This window comes from Blastomyces gilchristii, assembly GCF_000003855.2.
Source record: "Blastomyces gilchristii SLH14081 genomic scaffold supercont1.1, whole genome shotgun sequence".
Taxonomy (NCBI): domain Eukaryota; kingdom Fungi; phylum Ascomycota; class Eurotiomycetes; order Onygenales; family Ajellomycetaceae; genus Blastomyces; species Blastomyces gilchristii.
The window spans coordinates 7,083,298-7,101,617 of record NW_003101682.1 but is presented as its reverse complement, the minus strand read 5'-3'; the positions used below and the strand labels follow the sequence as shown (position 1 = coordinate 7,101,617).

Here is an 18,320-nt window from a genome sequence, read left to right as displayed (position 1 = left end):
AGCAAGATGTGTGACCAAATTTGAGTTAATGGAGGCGCTAAAGATTATTTTTCTCAGTTTCAATAGGCTCGCTGTTGTCGTCGCTATCCATTGACAAACGATGTCTATAGTCTTAATTCCCCAAAGGTATACATATAGGGGGAAGCCGTCCCCCGAACATCAGCAACATTGGAAGCTATGTTTATCTCTCTCCTTTTCTTCGGTATGGCTGTCAAATTGCCTAGTCGACCTGGGACAGCAAGAGAAATACTACCTTCCACGGACCATTCTCATGGCGTAGAGACGGAGGGAGAGAGGGGAAGGGGGGCGGGCGAAGTTGGGAACGAGATAGAGAATATAGAGGAAGAAGGGGAGGAGGAGGAAGAGGAGGAAGAGGAGGAGGAGGAGGAGGAGGAGGAAGAGGAGGAGGAGGAGGAGGAGGAGGAGGAGGAAGACGAGGAAGAGGAGGAGATGAGCAGTACCAGCGACTACCACTCTGAATTTGAAGATGGCTTATTTTGTCTCACACCAAGTGTCACTGATTATCTGTAAGGACCTTGTTTCATACCCAAAATGACTATCCCAGCTAACAATCTCAGGGCTCTGGTAAGAGGGAACCCAAAACTGACTTGGCCCGCACAAGCTAAAATAAGCAGCATGGCCGAACATATCATGCATTTTGTGAAGGGAAATACCTTTTGGTAAGTCCTCTCCCCTTATGGTGGAGAATCATGTTTATTAACTTCTTGATAGCTGAATGATGAGCCGGAGAAAGATTGGATGGACATGGTAAATGATTATGCCTGATGCTCATTGCATAAGATCTGACCAGGACACAGATGCACCGGATATATGAAGAGACCTTGAGTGAACTATTTCTTGCTTCCATAAGTGGTAGCCCTCACCATATTCTTGATATGGGAATGGGAACAGGTATCTGGGCAATTGAATGTGCTGAGTGCGTAAATCAGAAGCCGATGTCCATGGGTATCTATTTGAGTGACTAACCATTACGGGCAGCAAATATCCCAGCACAGTGGTTTGAGGAAATGACTTGAGCCCAATCCAACCTACTCTGTAAGAAGTGTTACCCACTCTACAAAATATATCCTCTGGCTTATGATTTATTCCAGTGTTCCATCAAATTGCATTTTTGAGATTGATAATTTTGAGAAATGGGAATTGTCATACGAATTTGATCTCATCCATGGGTGTGAGTTGGATGGTTCAATCTTCAACTGCAAAGAACTGTGCAGAGGAACTTTCAGGCATTTAAAACCGGGTGGATACTTTGAACTCAAATCACTTGAGCATGGCTTCTTCTCAGATGATGAGACGCATAAAAAAGCTGTACACGCACTTGAATGGCAAGAGCATATCATAGAGGGCCGAAATAAGCTGTTGAAGCCTTTCTGCAGAGCAACTCTCTGCACACAGGGGATGGGAGAAGCTGGCTTTGTCAATATCCAAATTCAAAGATTCAAGGTATGTCAAGCTTCGTACACTTGATGAAGACTCATTGCTAAAGTGAAGCAGATTCCAATAGGGCCATGGCCAGAATGCAATAAATTGAAGCTGTTGGGCAGTTTTGCTTGTCAGGATATCCTGAAAGGACTAGAAGCATTTTCACTTCAGGTTTTCACTCGGGGCCTTCAATGGTCAATGGATGAGTTGCAAGTATATCTGGTGCAAGTGAGAAATGATCTGAAAAGAGAGGAACTTCACATATACCGCGAATTATATGTGATATACGGGCAAAAGCCGAAGGCGAAAGAGTAGAGAAGAATGCATATTTGAACCTATCAATTCCCTTCTAGTTCTTTGCAGAAATCGCAGAGGGCGCACTATAGACCATTAGCATAGCATCGCGACCCCCGGATAAGAAGTCCTACTTTCCTTCAAGGCCAGTGGAACTAGGCCTTAGATCAATTTGAACATCCAGGAAATAGAGCTGGCTTGTTCTAGATGTATTGTATGCCATCTCCAACCTCTCGGGGCCACAGATGCCCCGCGCTACTGCACATACATCGGACACAACACTAGCCGGCATGCGAAATTCTGGGGCATGGATTGAATTGCATGCATAACATTTTTCTGTCCTAGGAGCCCAATATAATCTCTCATATCCCTAGTCGGTAGTGTTCATTATATAATGGCATTATTGATCCTGCGCAAGCTGTACCGGAGATGTGATTGGGAAATCTTATAGGGCAGCGAAGTATAAAGATATGCCTTTGGGTCTGCTTTTCTGACTGACCTCTGCTCTGATTCCTTCATGGAAAGTCTTCCATCTCTTCTCTCTCATGGATTCGGACACCCGGAGTTATTCTCCAGCGGTGAAATTTTGCCTGCTGTTGTTTGTTCTGCTTCCCTACATCCTTGACGGTCACTCTCGCTAATGGATGTCAAAGTGCCTATTGATACATTCGTCTTGTCGGAAATCTGATCGCATTTGCCCGGTATAAACCAATGCGTCCACCGGATCATCACCCGTCTTTCACTGCCAACAACATTACAGTTATCATACCTACCCTAGAAGGCTCGGGAGAACAGTTGGTTAATACTCTGGAGTCAATCCTGAAGAATGCACCTCATTGAATCATACTGTCAACCATTGATGAAAATCGAGAGAAAGCCGAGATTATAGCAACGTCAGTGCAGAATCACAGATCTAAAGTGGAAGTGGTAAGTGTTTCCAGACCAAAGAAAAGTCATCAGATTGCAATTGCAGTCGAGAGAGTTCACACAGATATTGTTATCCTCGCAGATGGCGACGTTCTTTGGCCTCCATGCCTTGTGCCATGGATTCTTGCTCCGTTCGAGGATCCTTGCATGGGGGGTGTGGCCACATGTCAGCGTGTGCAGACACCTAACAATCCAAGGATCTCCTTCCAGTACATCTGGTGGTTCCTGGGCGCATTGTATCTAGAGCGAAGAAACTTCGACTGTACCACGACCACATATATGGATGGAGGTGTTCCCTGCCTCTCCGGCTGAACGGTTGCCTATCGCACGGAGATCCTCCAATCCTGCATGGAAACTTTTGTCAATGAGACCTGGTTTGGCAAATCGCTCAACGCGGATGACGACAACTTCCTGATGTGCTGGATGGTCACTCACAGAATCAAAACCTACTTTCAATCCCATCCCGATGCCGAGGTTCTCACGACACTAGAGGAGAGCTCGAAGTTCCTCAAACAATGTGTGTGATGGTTCAGAAGCAACTGGTGAAGTAATCTGTGCAGCTTGTTTATTGACCGGGCTGTCTGATGGTGAGACTCTTCCCTCTCCCTTCGTAGATCTTCAAAAGCTGACTTTTATCCCAGGAGGCATCCATGGAGCACTTATGCAGTGTTTCTCACAATCATATCGCAATTAGCTCTCTTAACTGACACCTGCCTAATCTGGTTATGTCACACAATGATCATGTCGAATCCAACATTACACACTTGGTGGTTGGGAGTGCTTCTTATTTGGATGATTTTCACCAAGTTCATCAAGCTTTCTGGCCACTATCGCCGGCAATCATTAGATTGCCTCTTATTCCCAGTCTCGGCCCTCTTCGGTTATGTTCATTGCTTCATCAAGATGTACGCTTTATTCAGTCTTCACAAGGTACAGGTCATTTTCTTTTCGTTCAGTGGCAGGTTATTAATATTTCATAGGACGCGTGGGGAAATCGCGAGGCTTTCAGTTTGCCCAAACCAATGACAATCGCCAAAGGTGATTAGTAACTGCATGGCTCCTATTTTTGTATGCCTGGGCGCGCTACCATGGATCACGTGCATCCTCGTTCTAACTTAATCGCGACAAACGTTCCTTCTGGAACAGATATTCAACAAATTTACTGATGCGGTTGAATTGTATCTAGACAGATTTCAAAACACAATAAATTATATAATATTTGTAATATTTTGCCAACAGAAATCTGAAGCCCTGTCGTCCAGCAGCCCATTACGTGTTGGCATCGATGGACAATCTTGCCATAAGGCATTGGCATATATTGTCTTCGACGGGACACTCTTCAGCAAGAGGCTCTTCGATAGGGACAGTCTTCAACAGAAGTCTTATTCGGCCAAATGTTTCTTCCTCGGCTTTTTGAATACTTGCGTTTGCTCAGTGAAAGAGCTGGTAGGGGTAACACCTGCTGAGTCATTATAGCCTAGCTGGCTTGACTGACTGTTGTCCTCTTCCAGGGGTACCGATTCAGTGTTGGATTGTTGGGAGAAGTCAAGTTCAGATTGCGATATATCAAACTCCATGTTAGGGGGAATCTGATCAATCGCTGAGCAGATTCTTTTTAGATGAGTTGGCATCCATATGTCATAGACACTCCTCGTGAATTTGTATGCCGCTCACTTCTCCTTGCCATCTACTTAAGAGACCAATCCGCTGCTGTTCGCTTTCCATAGCATGTTCAATCAGATCTTGGCACATTTCCCTTGATATCTCAATCGACGGCGATTCGTTTTCATCATCAGGTCACACTTATCACATTCTTGCAGCAACCACTGGCGGCAGTTCCGATATGTTAGACACCGTTGCAAAACACAACTGGATAACTACGAGCCCTCCCCTTGACCAATGGAACTAACTCTCGGCTTCTTGGAATTTCTGTTTAGAATCTCTTCTTCCCCTTCTTCAGTTGTAGCTGCAAAGCTCCATTGCGCATTCGAATACTCAGACAACATCGATACATCAGAGTCGTTCACGGTAGGAGCTGCCTCGGAAGCCGTCTGGCTCTGAGATGTCAAATGAAGAAGCTGAGATTGAGCCTTTGAGTGCGTTTCATTTGCTGTCCTAATAAATTCGTCCCTCTTTTCCTTTGCCCAGTCCCGAGCATTTCGATATGCGCATGCTCCTTGCTGAAACGTTTCCAAGTTCCCAGTCATGCCCCAAGTATTGAGTTGGGTCATAATATACTCAGGGCAATGGCCTGGGCCTTCGGGCTCAGTGAGATGAGTTGTGTACAGCTTCAGTGTACCGCCATGATAAATCGACATAAGAGTGTAAGCACTGTTGTCGTAAGTTGATCTTGATCTGTCTTGTTGGTATGACTGGAGAGTGTGCATACCCCGAGCTTCTAGTGCGCCATCATAACAAGCCTGCCATGTAGCCACAGCCAAGGATTCATCGGGGCCTTTTGCTTCCAAAAAGAAGTTTGGTACCATTGGAAGGTCATCCTGTGTTGATGGAATGATATGGTCACTAAGTTCGTTGCAGATTTGACAATCAAGCTGTTCAGGACGCGCGCTGTAGAAGTGATCTGGTTTGGCCTGAGCCAGCATGCCATCAGTCAAAGGAGCAAGATTCTCAAAGAGGTAATCCCCTCCAACACATTTAGGGTCTTCAACATTGTCATCAAGAATGGGTACAACTGAATTTGTAACTGGTTTCTCCTTAGATGCATATGTGTCTGCTTCTCGGAAGCCTTCAAAGCAATCTTCAGAAAGCTTTGAGGGTGAAAGTGAAGCTCTTGGTTGTGCTAGTCTTTTATTGATCTCTGTCCAGTTACTCGGTTTTGATGGTTTGCAATGGTCTGAATACCTATATTCCGGTGGATAGACTCCATGATTGATTAGGTTCTGCTGGAAGTTCTGACTATAGGCTGTGGTGCTTGTGGTTCTTGTGGTGCCTTTGATATCACCAGTTTGTGATGATGGAGGAGATTCCGCGCGCTGCTTTCTACTATAAGACCTTGATTTGTTTGAGTTCATCGGTTGATCGCGGAAATTTTCGGGTTTGGGATACTGGGTTAAAATTGTAAGCACGGATGTGTGTGCGTGGATTTGTAGTTACATACATTTCTAAGGTTGGACAGGTCAGGTTCTCTCAGTCTGGAAATCCCCTTTATCTGTTTTAAACAACTGGGGGCACAATCATGGAGAAAGTCAGGAGCAAACTGAACAGGTTCACAGCCCTTGTTTAGCTCAGTGAGAAATTGTTGAGTGATAGGCCTATGATGTTTCTGGGTTGGTCTCAGGTGACTGTTTCTTCGGTTCAGCTCTTTTAGTACTTCTTTGGTTAATCAAATCTTTGACAGGTTATCTCAATACACTGATGCTGACTCACTGAGCTTCTGTCTTTTCAGCTGATATCACAAAGTGTTGCAAAGTGATAAAGGATGCTGACGCTTGTGAGATGGGCTGAAGGTCGCTGAACAAGGCATATAGCAATGAATCACAACTTTTTGGTTTCTCTATAGTGCAGTATGCACCGAGGACAGTAGGAGCAGAAGTTCTTATAATCGAGTGCCGCGAGGATCGCAGAATTATTTCACAAGCTTATCCAGAAATGATTGTTGTTGGGCAGTCCTGGATGAGTGCTACTGTAGCACGTGATATCGTGTACAAGCGGCCGATTCGGGAGAGAAGCGCTAGTGTCTTGGCAAACTAAAATTAGCACTGCCACCTGGGGTTACCCTTCCCAAAAGTGTCAGTCAGTCAATAAATGATCCCCTATTCACCCCCCCTTGTCCTGGTAATTTCTGTGAACGCTCAAATTTCGGCGTTGCCACCGCTTCACTTGCAACCATAGCAAGCTCACAAGAGTCGCCAATGGTAGCACGCGCTGCTAGAGGGATCCGAAAGTGGATTGTGGAGCTGGCGCGACCAGCGATTTCGTGCGGCTGGAATAGGAATAGACAGGTCCTGTTCCTCTGCTGACGATTATGCCAGTATGTCCCTACTAATGCCCAAACTACCCAGACAAACTAAATTATGCAGAAAGGTAAGATTCATTCAGTTCCGACTCACGCATTGCTGCCTTTCGGAGAGGCCTAGGATCTTCAATCATGAGAGCAGGCAGCATGCTGTGTCTCAAAAGGGACAATGGGAGTGGGAATACAGATCCCCCTCGGGCTGGATGGAGTGCATCGGAATTTTGTTGCGCTCGTATCTTGTTGCACCTTGAAATGTGGTGGAATCGGCTGAGGGGATTTTGAACTAGGGCCTCAGTAAAAAGATACTCAGTTATCAAAGGTGAAAGCTTGGCCGGAAGCAGAGGCCGGCCAAGTTCAATAGATTCTCCCCAGCAGCTTGGAATGAAATTTTTCGATATTTTTTTGATCCTTTCTGTAATAAAATTAGGCGATAATTTGACGGTATTCTGTCGTTGCGGTTATACTGCCTCTGTTGAGGGGGTTCGGTCATTATGCACTCAGCCTTCTCAAACATGTTCGAAGCAACGTAGGTGTGGTCACGAGCTAACCAGAATGCTTCCCTTAACTGAAATTGGGCTGTGGTACGCACCTACCACCGTCAATGTGGCCCGTGAAAGGCCTTGCTGCCCGACGACGGTTTGAGGTTCACAGGATGGAAAATCTTAGATTCCGACATTTCGTCATTAGGCCGAATGCTTTCCATTCCCCTTCTATTCTGAGGAAACAGAAGCCATCCAGTATTCTGGCTTCTCTGAATGGTAGCCATCTCAGCCTCTGACCATATAATTTGGAGACCTTCCAGTGAGCCCTCATCCAAATCTCAGCAAACCTGTTCAGCTCTCCTCAGAAGTTTTTGCTTCTATTAAGCGGTTCTTTTAAGAGGTACGGATTGCCACCCCCTTTTATTTGGAATAAAACTAAGTCACGTTAGTCTCATTTCGCGCCAACATCTATCTACAAATCGAGCTCTATCAACTGCCTCTTTATGTTATCGAACTATCAAAAACTTCTCAATATATGGTCTCGACCATGTATATTAAACGCGAATTTTTGCTATCAGCTATGTCTAAGGAGGTACGTCAACACCATCTGGCATTCGCAAATGTGTATTCAGAGCTGAAATTGAATATATGGCTTGCGTGTAGGTTGGATGTGAAGCACTTTCTGGGGTCGAGGAATACATAGATGTAAAGCTTTTTGAAGCCGTGGATTTTTCCAGGAATATCACAGGAAGGGGAAAATCCATCATTATCTATGATTCAAAAGTGGATATGAACTCCCCTTCATATTGGCAACACAATAACGTCGCGGAAAATGGGACAAGTGATGTACCCGCTGGTTTTAAAGTTCGCGTAATAGGCGCAACTGTGAAATTCACATAGATGCTAGTTTAAGTCTCTCAATCAACTCTAGACCTTTTTCATGACCCACGAGCAAGGTTATTGTGATGTCCTGGTTTCGGTTTTCAGGGACTAAGACATTCAAGCAATCTGTTGTTTTTCTGGCCGTTCCTCCTACCGCCCGCTCCCATATCCACTGGTTACTGTTTTGGACTGCGACAAAGAGGAGGTCGCCGATCTGTGGCATTTCGCTGACTTGTGCTGCAGAACATCTATAATCAATCTCTATATAGACATCATTAGCAACATCCGGAATAGAGTGAAGAGCTTTCACATACGCCTATCTGTTTGTTGGATTGAAAGCTGCTCAGTTCGAGGAGATGGATCTGCTGCATTTATGTCAACCCTCATGAATATCTAGTAGCAGAGAGGTATATGCCTACCTTGATGTGTCTCCTGTGGGTTCTGTTCATGATACTCGGGAGAGCCCATCAACGCAGCTTGAGAGCCTGTCTCAATTTGTGGATGGGGTGCAGAGTTGTCGCTGTTAAAATACTGATTCGCAAGTCGGTGCAAGACAGAATTGTCGAGTCCAGCCACATCTTTTATCACATACGGCAAGTTAAGCCTCACATCCTTCTTTGCAATGGAAATCACAGATAATTCAAGCCCAACAACACAGAGGATAATCATGGAAGCGCTGTTGACCTGCAGGACTTTCTGTAGAAACTCCAGATAAATTTTTCGACGCTTTGCCCCCTTGCCATCTGTGAGTTTCCCACTTCATAATAGGTCAAGAGCCTCCTCAATTCGCTTTGCTTCAGGGATTTTGACACTGTTGCGACGTTGAATTTTTCTCGACGCATTGGCAAGAGAGGAGATAGCACCATCAATCGACAAAGGAGCCATATATTAGTCGGTGTGAGTTGGATAATGCGTCAAGAAAGGGTCGAAAAGAAGCTGAAAATGAGTCAAAAAAGAGGCCGAGTGTGGTAGGCGAGAAATGTTAACGCATGGAAATTCCCCGCACCTGGGCTGTCAAGTGACCAGATGCGGCAGCTGCTAGCCTCTCATGCCGATATTTGTCATATTTATGTCAAATAAAAAGAGTTGAAAATACACAAAAATATCAGCATATAGATAATGAACAATACTCAGAAGTAGCAGTGTTCTTCCGGACCTGCTTACAGCATGATTTGGCAACTAAACAGCCTACTTGTCCTTGTTGCTATGCAGAGTGCGCTCGATCCGCCGAGTGATGTGTTGAATGCGATTCAACATCGCAATGGTGTTAAAGGCAAGGAAACAAATCAAATAAGAGAAGCTGCCACCTTGCGAAGGCTGGGGTGTCCATCGGAAATATTTTTAATACAAATTTAGACTACATCAGCAAAATTTTCAAATCAGAGTCATCAAAATATTACTGAAAAAGTGTTGAAATATTGACAAAAAATTTAAACTATATTTAAAGGATTCTGTGGTATCGGGAACAATACCGCTTTCGCCAACATGGACACTGCCTTTACAAGTCAACCTTTCTGGCCGACTGTTCGCCAATGGGGTGCGGCACAGCTTCAATCTGTTGTCATAGCTTTCGGCGCCTTACATGGCAATGACAACGTCTTTTCTCAATTGATGGTCTAATTTCATGCATAGTGAGCCGTGGAGCTCATGATGATGAGCCTGCATGCTTTGTGTCCAAACCAGGGGTCTAAATGGGTGTGGATTCGCTACGCAGAGCAGAATACGGCAGGCTTTCTCTGACAGCCTCTCGGATCGACATCGCGTTGACAAGGTTGAGACCATGTGTCCTGCGGTACAGTTTCATGCATCCCTAAAATGGGAGAGCAACGGCCATCTCCTCCCGTGTCCACATGGTCCAGCGGAAGGGGAAGACGACGAAAGAATAGGTGCCAGGAGTGTTGACAGAATGGCATATAAGGAGGCACGATTCCCTCTGAAATCCTGAGGCAATCAAGAAAACTGAGCAAAACTATTTCCCTATTCCAATCCCCGCGAGCCATTACACGTTTTCGCTACAATGTCCAAAACCACAAAGTCTAACGGCATCAAAGCTCCTCCCTCTTCACCCCTTCACCCCCAAACACCTCCAGGTAGCTGTAGCCACGCAAACCCTCCGCAGCCCGTTACTATGGAACAGCTGCGAGAACTTTTCATGGATGTTCTTCGTCAAGCCAAGCAGTCATCAGATTCTACCAAACTGGAGGCAAACAAGAACAAAGAAGGCAACGAGGGGAAAGCTCGAGCATCAAAGCTCGAATATAAGGAGGTCCACGAAGTGTACATCCCATCATTCAGTGTCTTCATTCCTTTTATGCTCACTGGCAGCTAGGTGGGACAAGGACAAGTCCAAGTATAAGATTGTGGACTCCATGAGAGAGGACAAGACAATCGATGATCTTGACCAGTATATATTTGTTGTCCGGAACCAGCTTGGTAAGAAATATATTCTCAACTCTCACACTTGATTACTAACAGCATATCAGACAGGATGACCAAGGAAACTAAGGCCTTTGTTGATATTAAGTCAGAGGCGTTGCTTGATGTGCTGCGAGAAATTGTGAAAAATGTCAGAGCTATCAGCTTGTGTGAGGATAAGTCTTCAGTATTATTTCACCCTTCTACTCAATTTCATTGAAGTAATCATTAACTCAGTATCAGATTGAGCAGAACTTTCTATACAACTTTCTTCTCAATCTTGAAAAGTACATTATCAAGAAAAGATGAAATCATGCAGACTCATATTCAAAGCATGTGAATCTGCTCATTGAGTATATTAAGAAAACTTATGTCTTCACAACTCAGAGCCTTTCATCACTTCTGAAAAAGAAAGAGATTATATACAACCTGCTCTGAACTATTTTCAAGCCAGAGATCTTTGTATATAGTATCTGTCTGAGAACTGACAAGCTGCAATGTATTATATTCAATGCTGAAGAAGAGAAAATGAAAATGAACAGAATTAAATACTTTAGTTTAAATTATCACTATCTGAACTTTAACAGTGAGATATTCAGTGAAGTTGATACTCAGCTGAAGATTGTCAGGTTTCACAGACTCAGACTTATTCACACTCTCAAGATCTTCTCTCTTAATTATCATCTTAATAAATCAGATATTATAATATCTATCATTGACTTCAGTTGAAAATTTTACAGCTTAAAGAGTCAGTACATTCATTACTACTGCAGTTATACTTTTTTCAAAGTATGAGAAGAAATTATTCAGATCTGTATTAATAGTCATGTTATAATCAACTCAGTCTTCTTTTATCAGATGAATCTGAACTATATCAGACTGTAGATTAATTAGTGAAATGACTTCTATATAAATAATAACAGTATCACTCATGTTAACATTTCAGTGTTTTTTAACAATCAGAATCAGTAGATGAGAGAGTAGATGAAAAGTAATAAGATGAATTTATCTGAAATGAAGAATGTTAACTTTCTTATTTATTATTCAACAGTTTTAGAGTTCTGTTTTAATGAGAATATCTGAAGTAAGTGAAACTGGCTTTTAACTGATGTTCTCACTAATCTTTAATTTCAGTGAAGTTTGCTGTTATCAATCTCAATTAAGTTAAATAAGTATCTGCATTCTTTAAAAATCTCAAGATTCTGAGTCAGTAAAGAGACATACTCTTAGCTCTAATAAGAACTTAATTAGATTTGATATCTAGTATTCTCTTTGATGACTTTGTTACTGATAAAGAGTATGACCTTAATATACTTCTATAGTAAGTGCATGCATTCTGACTTAGTGAATGAAGCACTCTGACTTTAATATCAGTGAACATTCAGATCTCAGAAAGACTTTCACTGCAGAGATATTGACAGAGCACTTACAGCATTCTCTTTACAAAGTATATCTCTAATTCATCTGAGTAAGAGTCAAAGATTAATATTACATTTTAGATATCTGCAGATGAATTAATCAGAGATAGATGCTTAAAGAATTCTGTTTTCAATATATTTAAGATCACTAGTCATTTCAACACTATACTTCTTATGAACAAAGTCAATGTCTTTTTACATAAGTACTCTGTCAGCAGAGTTCATAATTATTCTGTGATAGTCTTTCTTCATAAACTTGAATATTTTAAGAGAGTTTTGTTTCTCACTATAAACTATGTCAATGAGTTTGACAATGCTATTCTGAGTAGAATTCATTATAAGCTGAAGTATGAGACTTTGAGCTGAGAATTTCAGAAAGATGTCTGAAGAAGTTTCCTTTCAAAGTTATGTATATATAAGAGAAGCTCACAGCTGTTCAGTGATAAGCTGTATAAATTGAAGAATTTGAATCTCAGTGTCTGAGAGATATATAATGAAACACTTATCATTCATATCTCATCTCTAACTGTATATTCATCTTCAGATCAGAAACCTGATTATGATCACTCATGCACTTATCACTGTTAGTAAAGATTATGTGTCTTATACTTATCTGAAGCAGACTGTGAAATTGAACAAGAAATTCACTCATGCATTTAATTACACAGAGTATCTCAAGATCATGTACAATTAGAATATCATGATCTCAGAAGTATGTAATTCACTTCTCAGTCTTATTTGATATGAACAGGCAAGTAGTGAGATTCTCTAATATGTGATTTAATCTAATTCTTCTTCTACTCTAGCTACCATGTTTGTTTCATGTTTATGAAGATTGTTTGTGAGTGAGGAATTAATCTATTAGTTTACTCTGTTCTATCTCTCAATAATTATGTTCAATGACAGTTTTATGTTTATAATGAAATATTTAATGTGAATAATCAATCTGAGAGACTCTCTGATGTTTTACTTGATGAGATGTTAATTCGGAGTCTACCTTCTCAGCAGGCGGACTGGGACAGATTTCTGCACATTCTCCCCGGCTCTTATGTTTGTAAAGATTGTTCATCAGGTATTCTATCTGTGAGAACTAATGCACTTTGTTCTTTCTTTCTTCTTCATGTTTCTCTATCAGTAATTGTATCTGATGACAACACTGCTTATTATAACACTGAATCTCAATGAGATCCGCCTCATTTAATTTTCTGTTGTGATTCAATAATTGATGAAAGTTAGTCAAATTTTGTAAATCATCTCTAGTTATACATCAACTGGAACCTGAAGAGTGGTGCAGTTTCTCATAATCACTTCAAATTCATCTCTAGAGAGAAATATTAGTATAGATCAGAGAGTCTGAGGCATATAAAGTCAACTCTCTTTTCACTTTACTTTCATCACTTCATCTTCTCTTTTCTCCTCACAAAGAACACTCAGCTTTGCAAATCATTCAACACTACACCTTCATCATGAGAGCTCAGACAGCTCAAACTTGTAAGATCAAGAGATCAGAGGCTGACTCAGTGAAGCAGAGATGAAAATTATTTCTGCAATATAGAAGAGTTATGAAAAGCTATATTCTGAGCATTCAGATAACTTCATTTCTGAAACTTTCAAACTATGTTTTCTAGATTGTTGAAATTTTCTTTATTTATAATCTTTTATATATTTCATCTCTTGCTAAACTTCTTTCTGACAGTTATATCTTTTTAGCAGTAGCTTCTTCTAAGTTATTAGCAGGTACTTCTCTCTTTCTAATAATAAGACTATTCTATAAGAAGTGAAAACGGAATTAAATTTGTTCTAAAACTAGGTATGTTCAAGAATAAGCATCTTTTCTTTCTGAACTGTAAAAAGTTACAGGCTGTCATCTAATCTGATGTTGATAATTTTCAGATATCTTGTAAATTGAGAGAGAGTAGTAATACACCTGTTGTAGGTCAGTAAAAGCACTTAAACTGAATTCAAGAGTCATACAGTTTGCTTCACTGATGATGACGGATTTTCATTTGTATATAGAGTAAGATATCAATTGTTTATATAAATGATGACATAGACATCAGCACTGCATTTATCACTGTACTCTACACTCTTTCTGAAGAGAGTCTCTCTTCATCTGTACCTCTTTTTAGATGATGCTTGATAATCTTTATATGTCTTGTGAACTGTATGAGAATAGTGCTTCTTCTGCTCATTGTCAGTTGTAAATGAAGCTTTCAGACTAAAATTGAAGCTGTACAATCTGTTCTTCTGAAGATGGCCATGTATCACTTGAATCAGTATTCAAGATAAAGTATTGACTGTGAATATTAATTAGAATATAAATCTATGCCTCATTTTCATCTGTGTATTTAACAATTTTATGAAAGAGACATTGTCTCTGTCAACATCTTCTCTGAACATTGACCTGATGTGATGATAATCATTTTCAACTATGATGTGACATCTGAACTCCAGCATTTGCTGTAGAATCTGCTGAGAAAGTGAGTTCAATCAGGTCTTGAAGTGAATGCAGTTGATTGTCTTCAAGTGTCAGCTGTGGTCATTTCATATTGACTATCAAGAGAGAATAGAAGATCAGGAGAATGCAGATATACAGAGATATATGTTCAAACTGAAGAGTATCTGTGAGAAAGGCTTTGCTCACCTGCAAGCAAAGCATATAATATTTATACAGCTTGAGAGAAGTAGAAAAAGTGCAGATGTATACTTAAAATAGAGTGCATAAAACATAATCATTGCAAGCTCAAAAGTATTTTCTCTCTCAGACCTAGAAGCAGAATATAATCACAGTCATGTTTCTCAAAACTGTGGTTTCATCTATATCAACTTCTTCTCATCAGTCATCTGTCATCATGTCAAATTTTTTCCCCTGTATAATCTCAGAGTATTATAGACATGAAATAAGAAAACTGTGCATAAAAAGAATGACTGTATGTGACAGTTCAAGTATAAAATCAATCTAGCTGTGATGACAGCTGAAGCTGATTGTCACTGCAATTGATGAGTTCACAGCAGTTATTTCAGATAGACAGTTTCATTTCTGAAACTTTAAAACTTTTAAAAAGTCTTTTGAACTTCTGAATTTCTGAATTTCTTCACTTCTACATTTTTAATTCTTTTACATACTTACATTCTTTACTAGTCACTGTATTTAGCAGTTGCTTCTCTTTTCTGTCAGCATAGTCTTCATTATAATTACAAAGTGCAATTCAGACATGCTTCTGTTTCTTTTAGTAGCATAACATGATAAATTAAGATTAATGATACAGAATAATTAATACTATCTGAATCTGTCTCAATATGAATTCAGAGTGAACTCAGAGAATTTTCTAGATGATTCATATACTTTTAAGATATGTAGTAGAGTTAGACTGGCCGCCGGGACCATGAATTTCATGTTTGATCCCATTTGATCTGGTCTCATACATTTCTTGGCGTGAATCCCGCTGGGACTGGCTATTAAAAAAACATGTAAAGTGACTATATATCAGATCTTAAAATGAAACCATGACTTGAAAAAAATGAGAAAGTGATCTCATTTGATCCCATTTAGTCTCATTCTTGGCATAAAGTTACTATTTTTAGACATTTTAAGGTTTTTTTTAGACTATTTTTAATTTTTTAAAAAGTAACGCTTTTTGGTAACACTCAAATGAGATTTAAAGTCATTTAAAGCAATAAAAATAATTTAAATTGAGAAGTGGAAATCATGATTCTATTTGAAAAATGTGACAAGAGTAGACAGTAAGTCTCACTGAGACAGTATGAGACTACTATCTAATGTTAAAACCATGTAATGGAATCAGTTGAATTGGTAATGAGACTATCAAAAAATCTGGTCCTGATCCCAGACACGGTCACACAGTCAGTCTAAGTAGAGTGACCAGGTTACACTTTCAATCACAGAGTTAAAACAGTAATACTCATTGAAAATATTCAAGAAGGCTCTGTGCTAAGAGAATAAATTTAAAAACAGCTCATACAACATCAGCATTCTTCATTGAAGTTTCACAAGTTTCTTTGATTATAAACTGTTAACACTCTTCTTTCTCTCTCTGCTCTGTGATCTCATGTGCTCTGTTATCTTGTGATTCTTCACTCTTCACATCTACTCAACTATAGTACTTTGTGAACTTTTACTTTTTATAGTTCTTCTTATTTCTTGCAAAAGGTCTTTTGTGTTTTCATACAGCATGAACATTCTATTGATTACATTTCAGATGAGTCAAACAATTTTTCATTACAGATCACATCACTTATGTGCATTGTATAGAATAGAGAAAATGCAGAGAAATTCACTATAATAGTAACACATTCAGAAGTGAGTTCTCAATCTCTGACACAGTAGACATGACTGATGAACAGGTCATCTTATATGTATGTGATACACTACAGCTTCTTGAACAACTCAGAACAGCAGAGGCTGCAGAACTTTTGAACAGAGTAAAGACTAGTGAATCAAATTCTCTCTCATTTGTATTTCAGAGTTACAATGATTCAGGTTTCTGAATAAACATCTGCTTTGATCAGAAGTTACCAGTACAACTGTCTTTAATCACAAGTATTAATGATCATCTTCTCTGATTCATCATCTCATTGAATGAATTATCTGTTGATATGATTGATTCTGCTTTATTAAGTATATCAGAAGTCAGAAATACTTCACATTCAAATCACAGTTCTTCTATCATGATTGATACAAATATATCTGTATCAGAAGTCAAAAGTATCTTATTTATATCTCTCATCAATTCTAATATTGCAGGGCCAGGCAGGGCCTGTGAAGAATAAGCACATTTCAATGAAGATACTGACTTTCTCTCAACTTCATTGAAAGTTTCTTTAAATGAAAATCTACAATCAGTGAGTAGTAGTGAACTAGTTACAGGTCTTTCTACACTATCATCTGATTCTTCTTCACCTGCTACACAGATATTAAAGAAGAATAATCATTGTAGATTGAGATTAATACAATCTAAGATTATCAAGATGATATATATCAATATGAAAAAATCTTTGACAAAGTATAGCCAGGTGAGTAAGCAGTCAGAATCTGCTGAACTTGAGGAATCAGATGTAATGACTAGCTCATCTCTAGCAATGAATGCTCTTTACAGGCTTTCTGATTCAGATCTTCAACAGGCTCTAGAACTTAGTGAAGAGCTTATCAGAGATGGCTTGACTGACTATCAGAGCTTCTGCATATGATAGAAGAACAGCTTTTAGTCTGAGAATGCTCTCAATCTTTCTATTTTAACAGATTTCTCAGCTGAGAAGAAGTTTTATCACATCTTTTACTATACTAATACACTGATAAGCTGAAGTTCAGACCAGAAATTACAGCTCTGCATCTCACATATTATATTATATCTTTTCTTCAAGTCTCTCACACAGGAAAAGTGAAGTGATATACATTTCAGAAGACTGAAGAATTATGATCAGTATTATACTGCAATTCTCTCTACTGATTATCTGCTGAGACACTCATATTCAGATAAGTGAGACTTAATGAATAATCAGATGAAGCAGGCACTTCAGAGACAATTTCATGAGTAAAAAAGATAGAGTAGTCAGTGTTGATAAATGACAGATGTATTGAGTCTTAAGACTCTTCTTATCTGTGAAAATACTCTGACTAGAGTCATGTGAGTTGCTTATATCACCTGTTTTAATGTTCTTATACTGAAGGCTCACTCACTCTGTACAGTAAAAATCACAGTAAATATTCTCTCTCAAAACTCAATACTGTTATCAACTACATTGTTAACATTCATTCTGATGTGATATGTCTTTATCATGAGTTTGATATCATAGTGAAACAGATTTTGCTGAGAGAAATCATCACTGTTCAGCTTATAAGAGAGATTATCAATGATAGAATCTGCTGAGTAGCTGTGACTAAGCTAATCTCTCAGCAAGCTGAAGAGAACTCATAGCAAATTAATCTCATCTCTGTTTCTCAGAAACTTATCAAGAAGTTTATCACTGATTATCTATAGTCTTCTATAAACAAGGTTGCAAGCAGCTTTGTAACACATAATGATATTAAATAAGCTTAGAAGTATGAATTTCTGTCAACTTTTAGATATTTTTGTATTATCTTCATTTATCTTTCAGCAGAGTGTAATGATTCTTCTGTGTACAGACTGTGTCTTTTCACTGTTATAATAACACTTACTATAGCTTTATCTAGTGATGGAAAATGATTATTTAAATTATCAAGTTTGTTAAAACTACTTGTAAAGTACTGATTGTCTTCATAAAATAAGAAGATAGATATCTTTGCAGTGACAATTATCAAGAGTGCTTTTCAAAAGTATACTTCTGTTAAACATCATTTGAATGTTTTTATTTCAGCATGCTCAGGCCATGATTTAAAATCTGAATCATTCAGAACCCTGAAAACTTTTCTAATATTTGAGACTCCGCACAAATTTTCCATACATGATACATGTCTTCAATGATTTTAAAGCTTCAGCTCAT

General features: G+C 39.5%; 7 protein-coding genes across 7 annotated transcripts; 4 read left to right on the top strand and 3 right to left on the bottom strand.

Moving 5' to 3' along the window:
* Positions 1 to 14: 14 nt before the first annotated feature.
* BDBG_16195 (uncharacterized protein) lies at positions 15 to 531 on the top strand (the record flags this gene model as incomplete). Its single annotated transcript, XM_031724195.1, has 1 exon — positions 15 to 531. Exon 1 carries the CDS (start codon positions 178 to 180, stop codon positions 529 to 531), a length of 354 nt encoding a protein of 117 aa, XP_031576009.1. The 5' UTR covers positions 15 to 177.
* A 21-nt stretch (positions 532 to 552) lies between these two features.
* BDBG_16194 (uncharacterized protein) lies at positions 553 to 2,353 on the top strand (the record flags this gene model as incomplete). The annotated part of the gene is made up of 7 exons (XM_031724194.1): positions 553 to 585; positions 636 to 680; positions 733 to 768; positions 819 to 966; positions 1,026 to 1,056; positions 1,113 to 1,464; positions 1,516 to 2,353. The coding sequence occupies 7 exons, from the start codon at positions 553 to 555 to the stop codon at positions 1,756 to 1,758; spliced, it is 888 nt and encodes a 295-aa protein (XP_031576008.1). The 3' UTR covers positions 1,759 to 2,353.
* A 659-nt stretch (positions 2,354 to 3,012) lies between these two features.
* Positions 3,013 to 4,303, top strand: BDBG_16192 (uncharacterized protein; the record flags this gene model as incomplete). Its single annotated transcript, XM_031724192.1, has 3 exons — positions 3,013 to 3,181; positions 3,279 to 3,569; positions 3,645 to 4,303. The coding sequence occupies 2 exons, from the start codon at positions 3,013 to 3,015 to the stop codon at positions 3,356 to 3,358; spliced, it is 249 nt and encodes an 82-aa protein (XP_031576007.1). The 3' UTR covers positions 3,359 to 3,569; positions 3,645 to 4,303.
* Positions 4,047 to 4,241, bottom strand: BDBG_16193 (uncharacterized protein; the record flags this gene model as incomplete). Its single annotated transcript, XM_031724193.1, has 1 exon — positions 4,047 to 4,241. The coding sequence occupies one exon, from the start codon at positions 4,239 to 4,241 to the stop codon at positions 4,047 to 4,049; it is 195 nt and encodes a 64-aa protein (XP_031576006.1).
* On the bottom strand, positions 4,295 to 5,993 carry BDBG_16191 (uncharacterized protein). The gene is made up of 2 exons (XM_031724191.1): positions 5,527 to 5,993; positions 4,295 to 5,464 (listed from the first exon to the last, which is right to left on the bottom strand). Exons 1-2 carry the CDS (start codon positions 5,549 to 5,551, stop codon positions 4,542 to 4,544), a joined length of 948 nt encoding a protein of 315 aa, XP_031576005.1. The 5' UTR covers positions 5,552 to 5,993; the 3' UTR covers positions 4,295 to 4,541.
* Positions 5,994 to 6,018: 25 nt separating this feature from the next.
* On the bottom strand, positions 6,019 to 9,394 carry BDBG_00756 (uncharacterized protein). Its single transcript, XM_031720022.1, has 3 exons — positions 8,424 to 9,394; positions 8,319 to 8,366; positions 6,019 to 8,265 (listed from the first exon to the last, which is right to left on the bottom strand). Exons 1-3 carry the CDS (start codon positions 8,671 to 8,673, stop codon positions 8,015 to 8,017), a joined length of 549 nt encoding a protein of 182 aa, XP_031576004.1. The 5' UTR covers positions 8,674 to 9,394; the 3' UTR covers positions 6,019 to 8,014.
* A 7,447-nt stretch (positions 9,395 to 16,841) lies between these two features.
* BDBG_16190 (uncharacterized protein) lies at positions 16,842 to 17,045 on the top strand (the record flags this gene model as incomplete). The annotated part of the gene is made up of 1 exon (XM_031724190.1): positions 16,842 to 17,045. One exon carries the CDS (start codon positions 16,842 to 16,844, stop codon positions 17,043 to 17,045), a length of 204 nt encoding a protein of 67 aa, XP_031576003.1.
* Positions 17,046 to 18,320: the final 1,275 nt, after the last annotated feature.

What these genes read in the sequence shown, in the direction of transcription:
- BDBG_16191 (XM_031724191.1), bottom strand. Translation starts at nt 5,551, where the DNA reads ATGGAGTCTATCCACCGGAATATAG. An exon ending in GTCTATCCACCGGAATATAG is followed by an intron (nt 5,465 to 5,526) that starts GTATTCAGACCA and finishes ATAAAAGACTAG; the next exon opens with CACAACCAAGAGCTTCACTT.
- BDBG_00756 (XM_031720022.1), bottom strand. Translation starts at nt 8,673, where the DNA reads ATGATTATCCTCTGTGTTGTTGGGCTTGAATTATCTGTGATTTCCATT. An exon ending in CCCACAGGAGACACATCAAG is followed by an intron (nt 8,367 to 8,423) that starts GTAGGCATATAC and finishes TAAATGCAGCAG; the next exon opens with ATCCATCTCCTCGAACTGAG. An exon ending in AATCCAACAAACAGATAGGC is followed by an intron (nt 8,266 to 8,318) that starts GTATGTGAAAGC and finishes ATGTCTATATAG; the next exon opens with AGATTGATTATAGATGTTCT.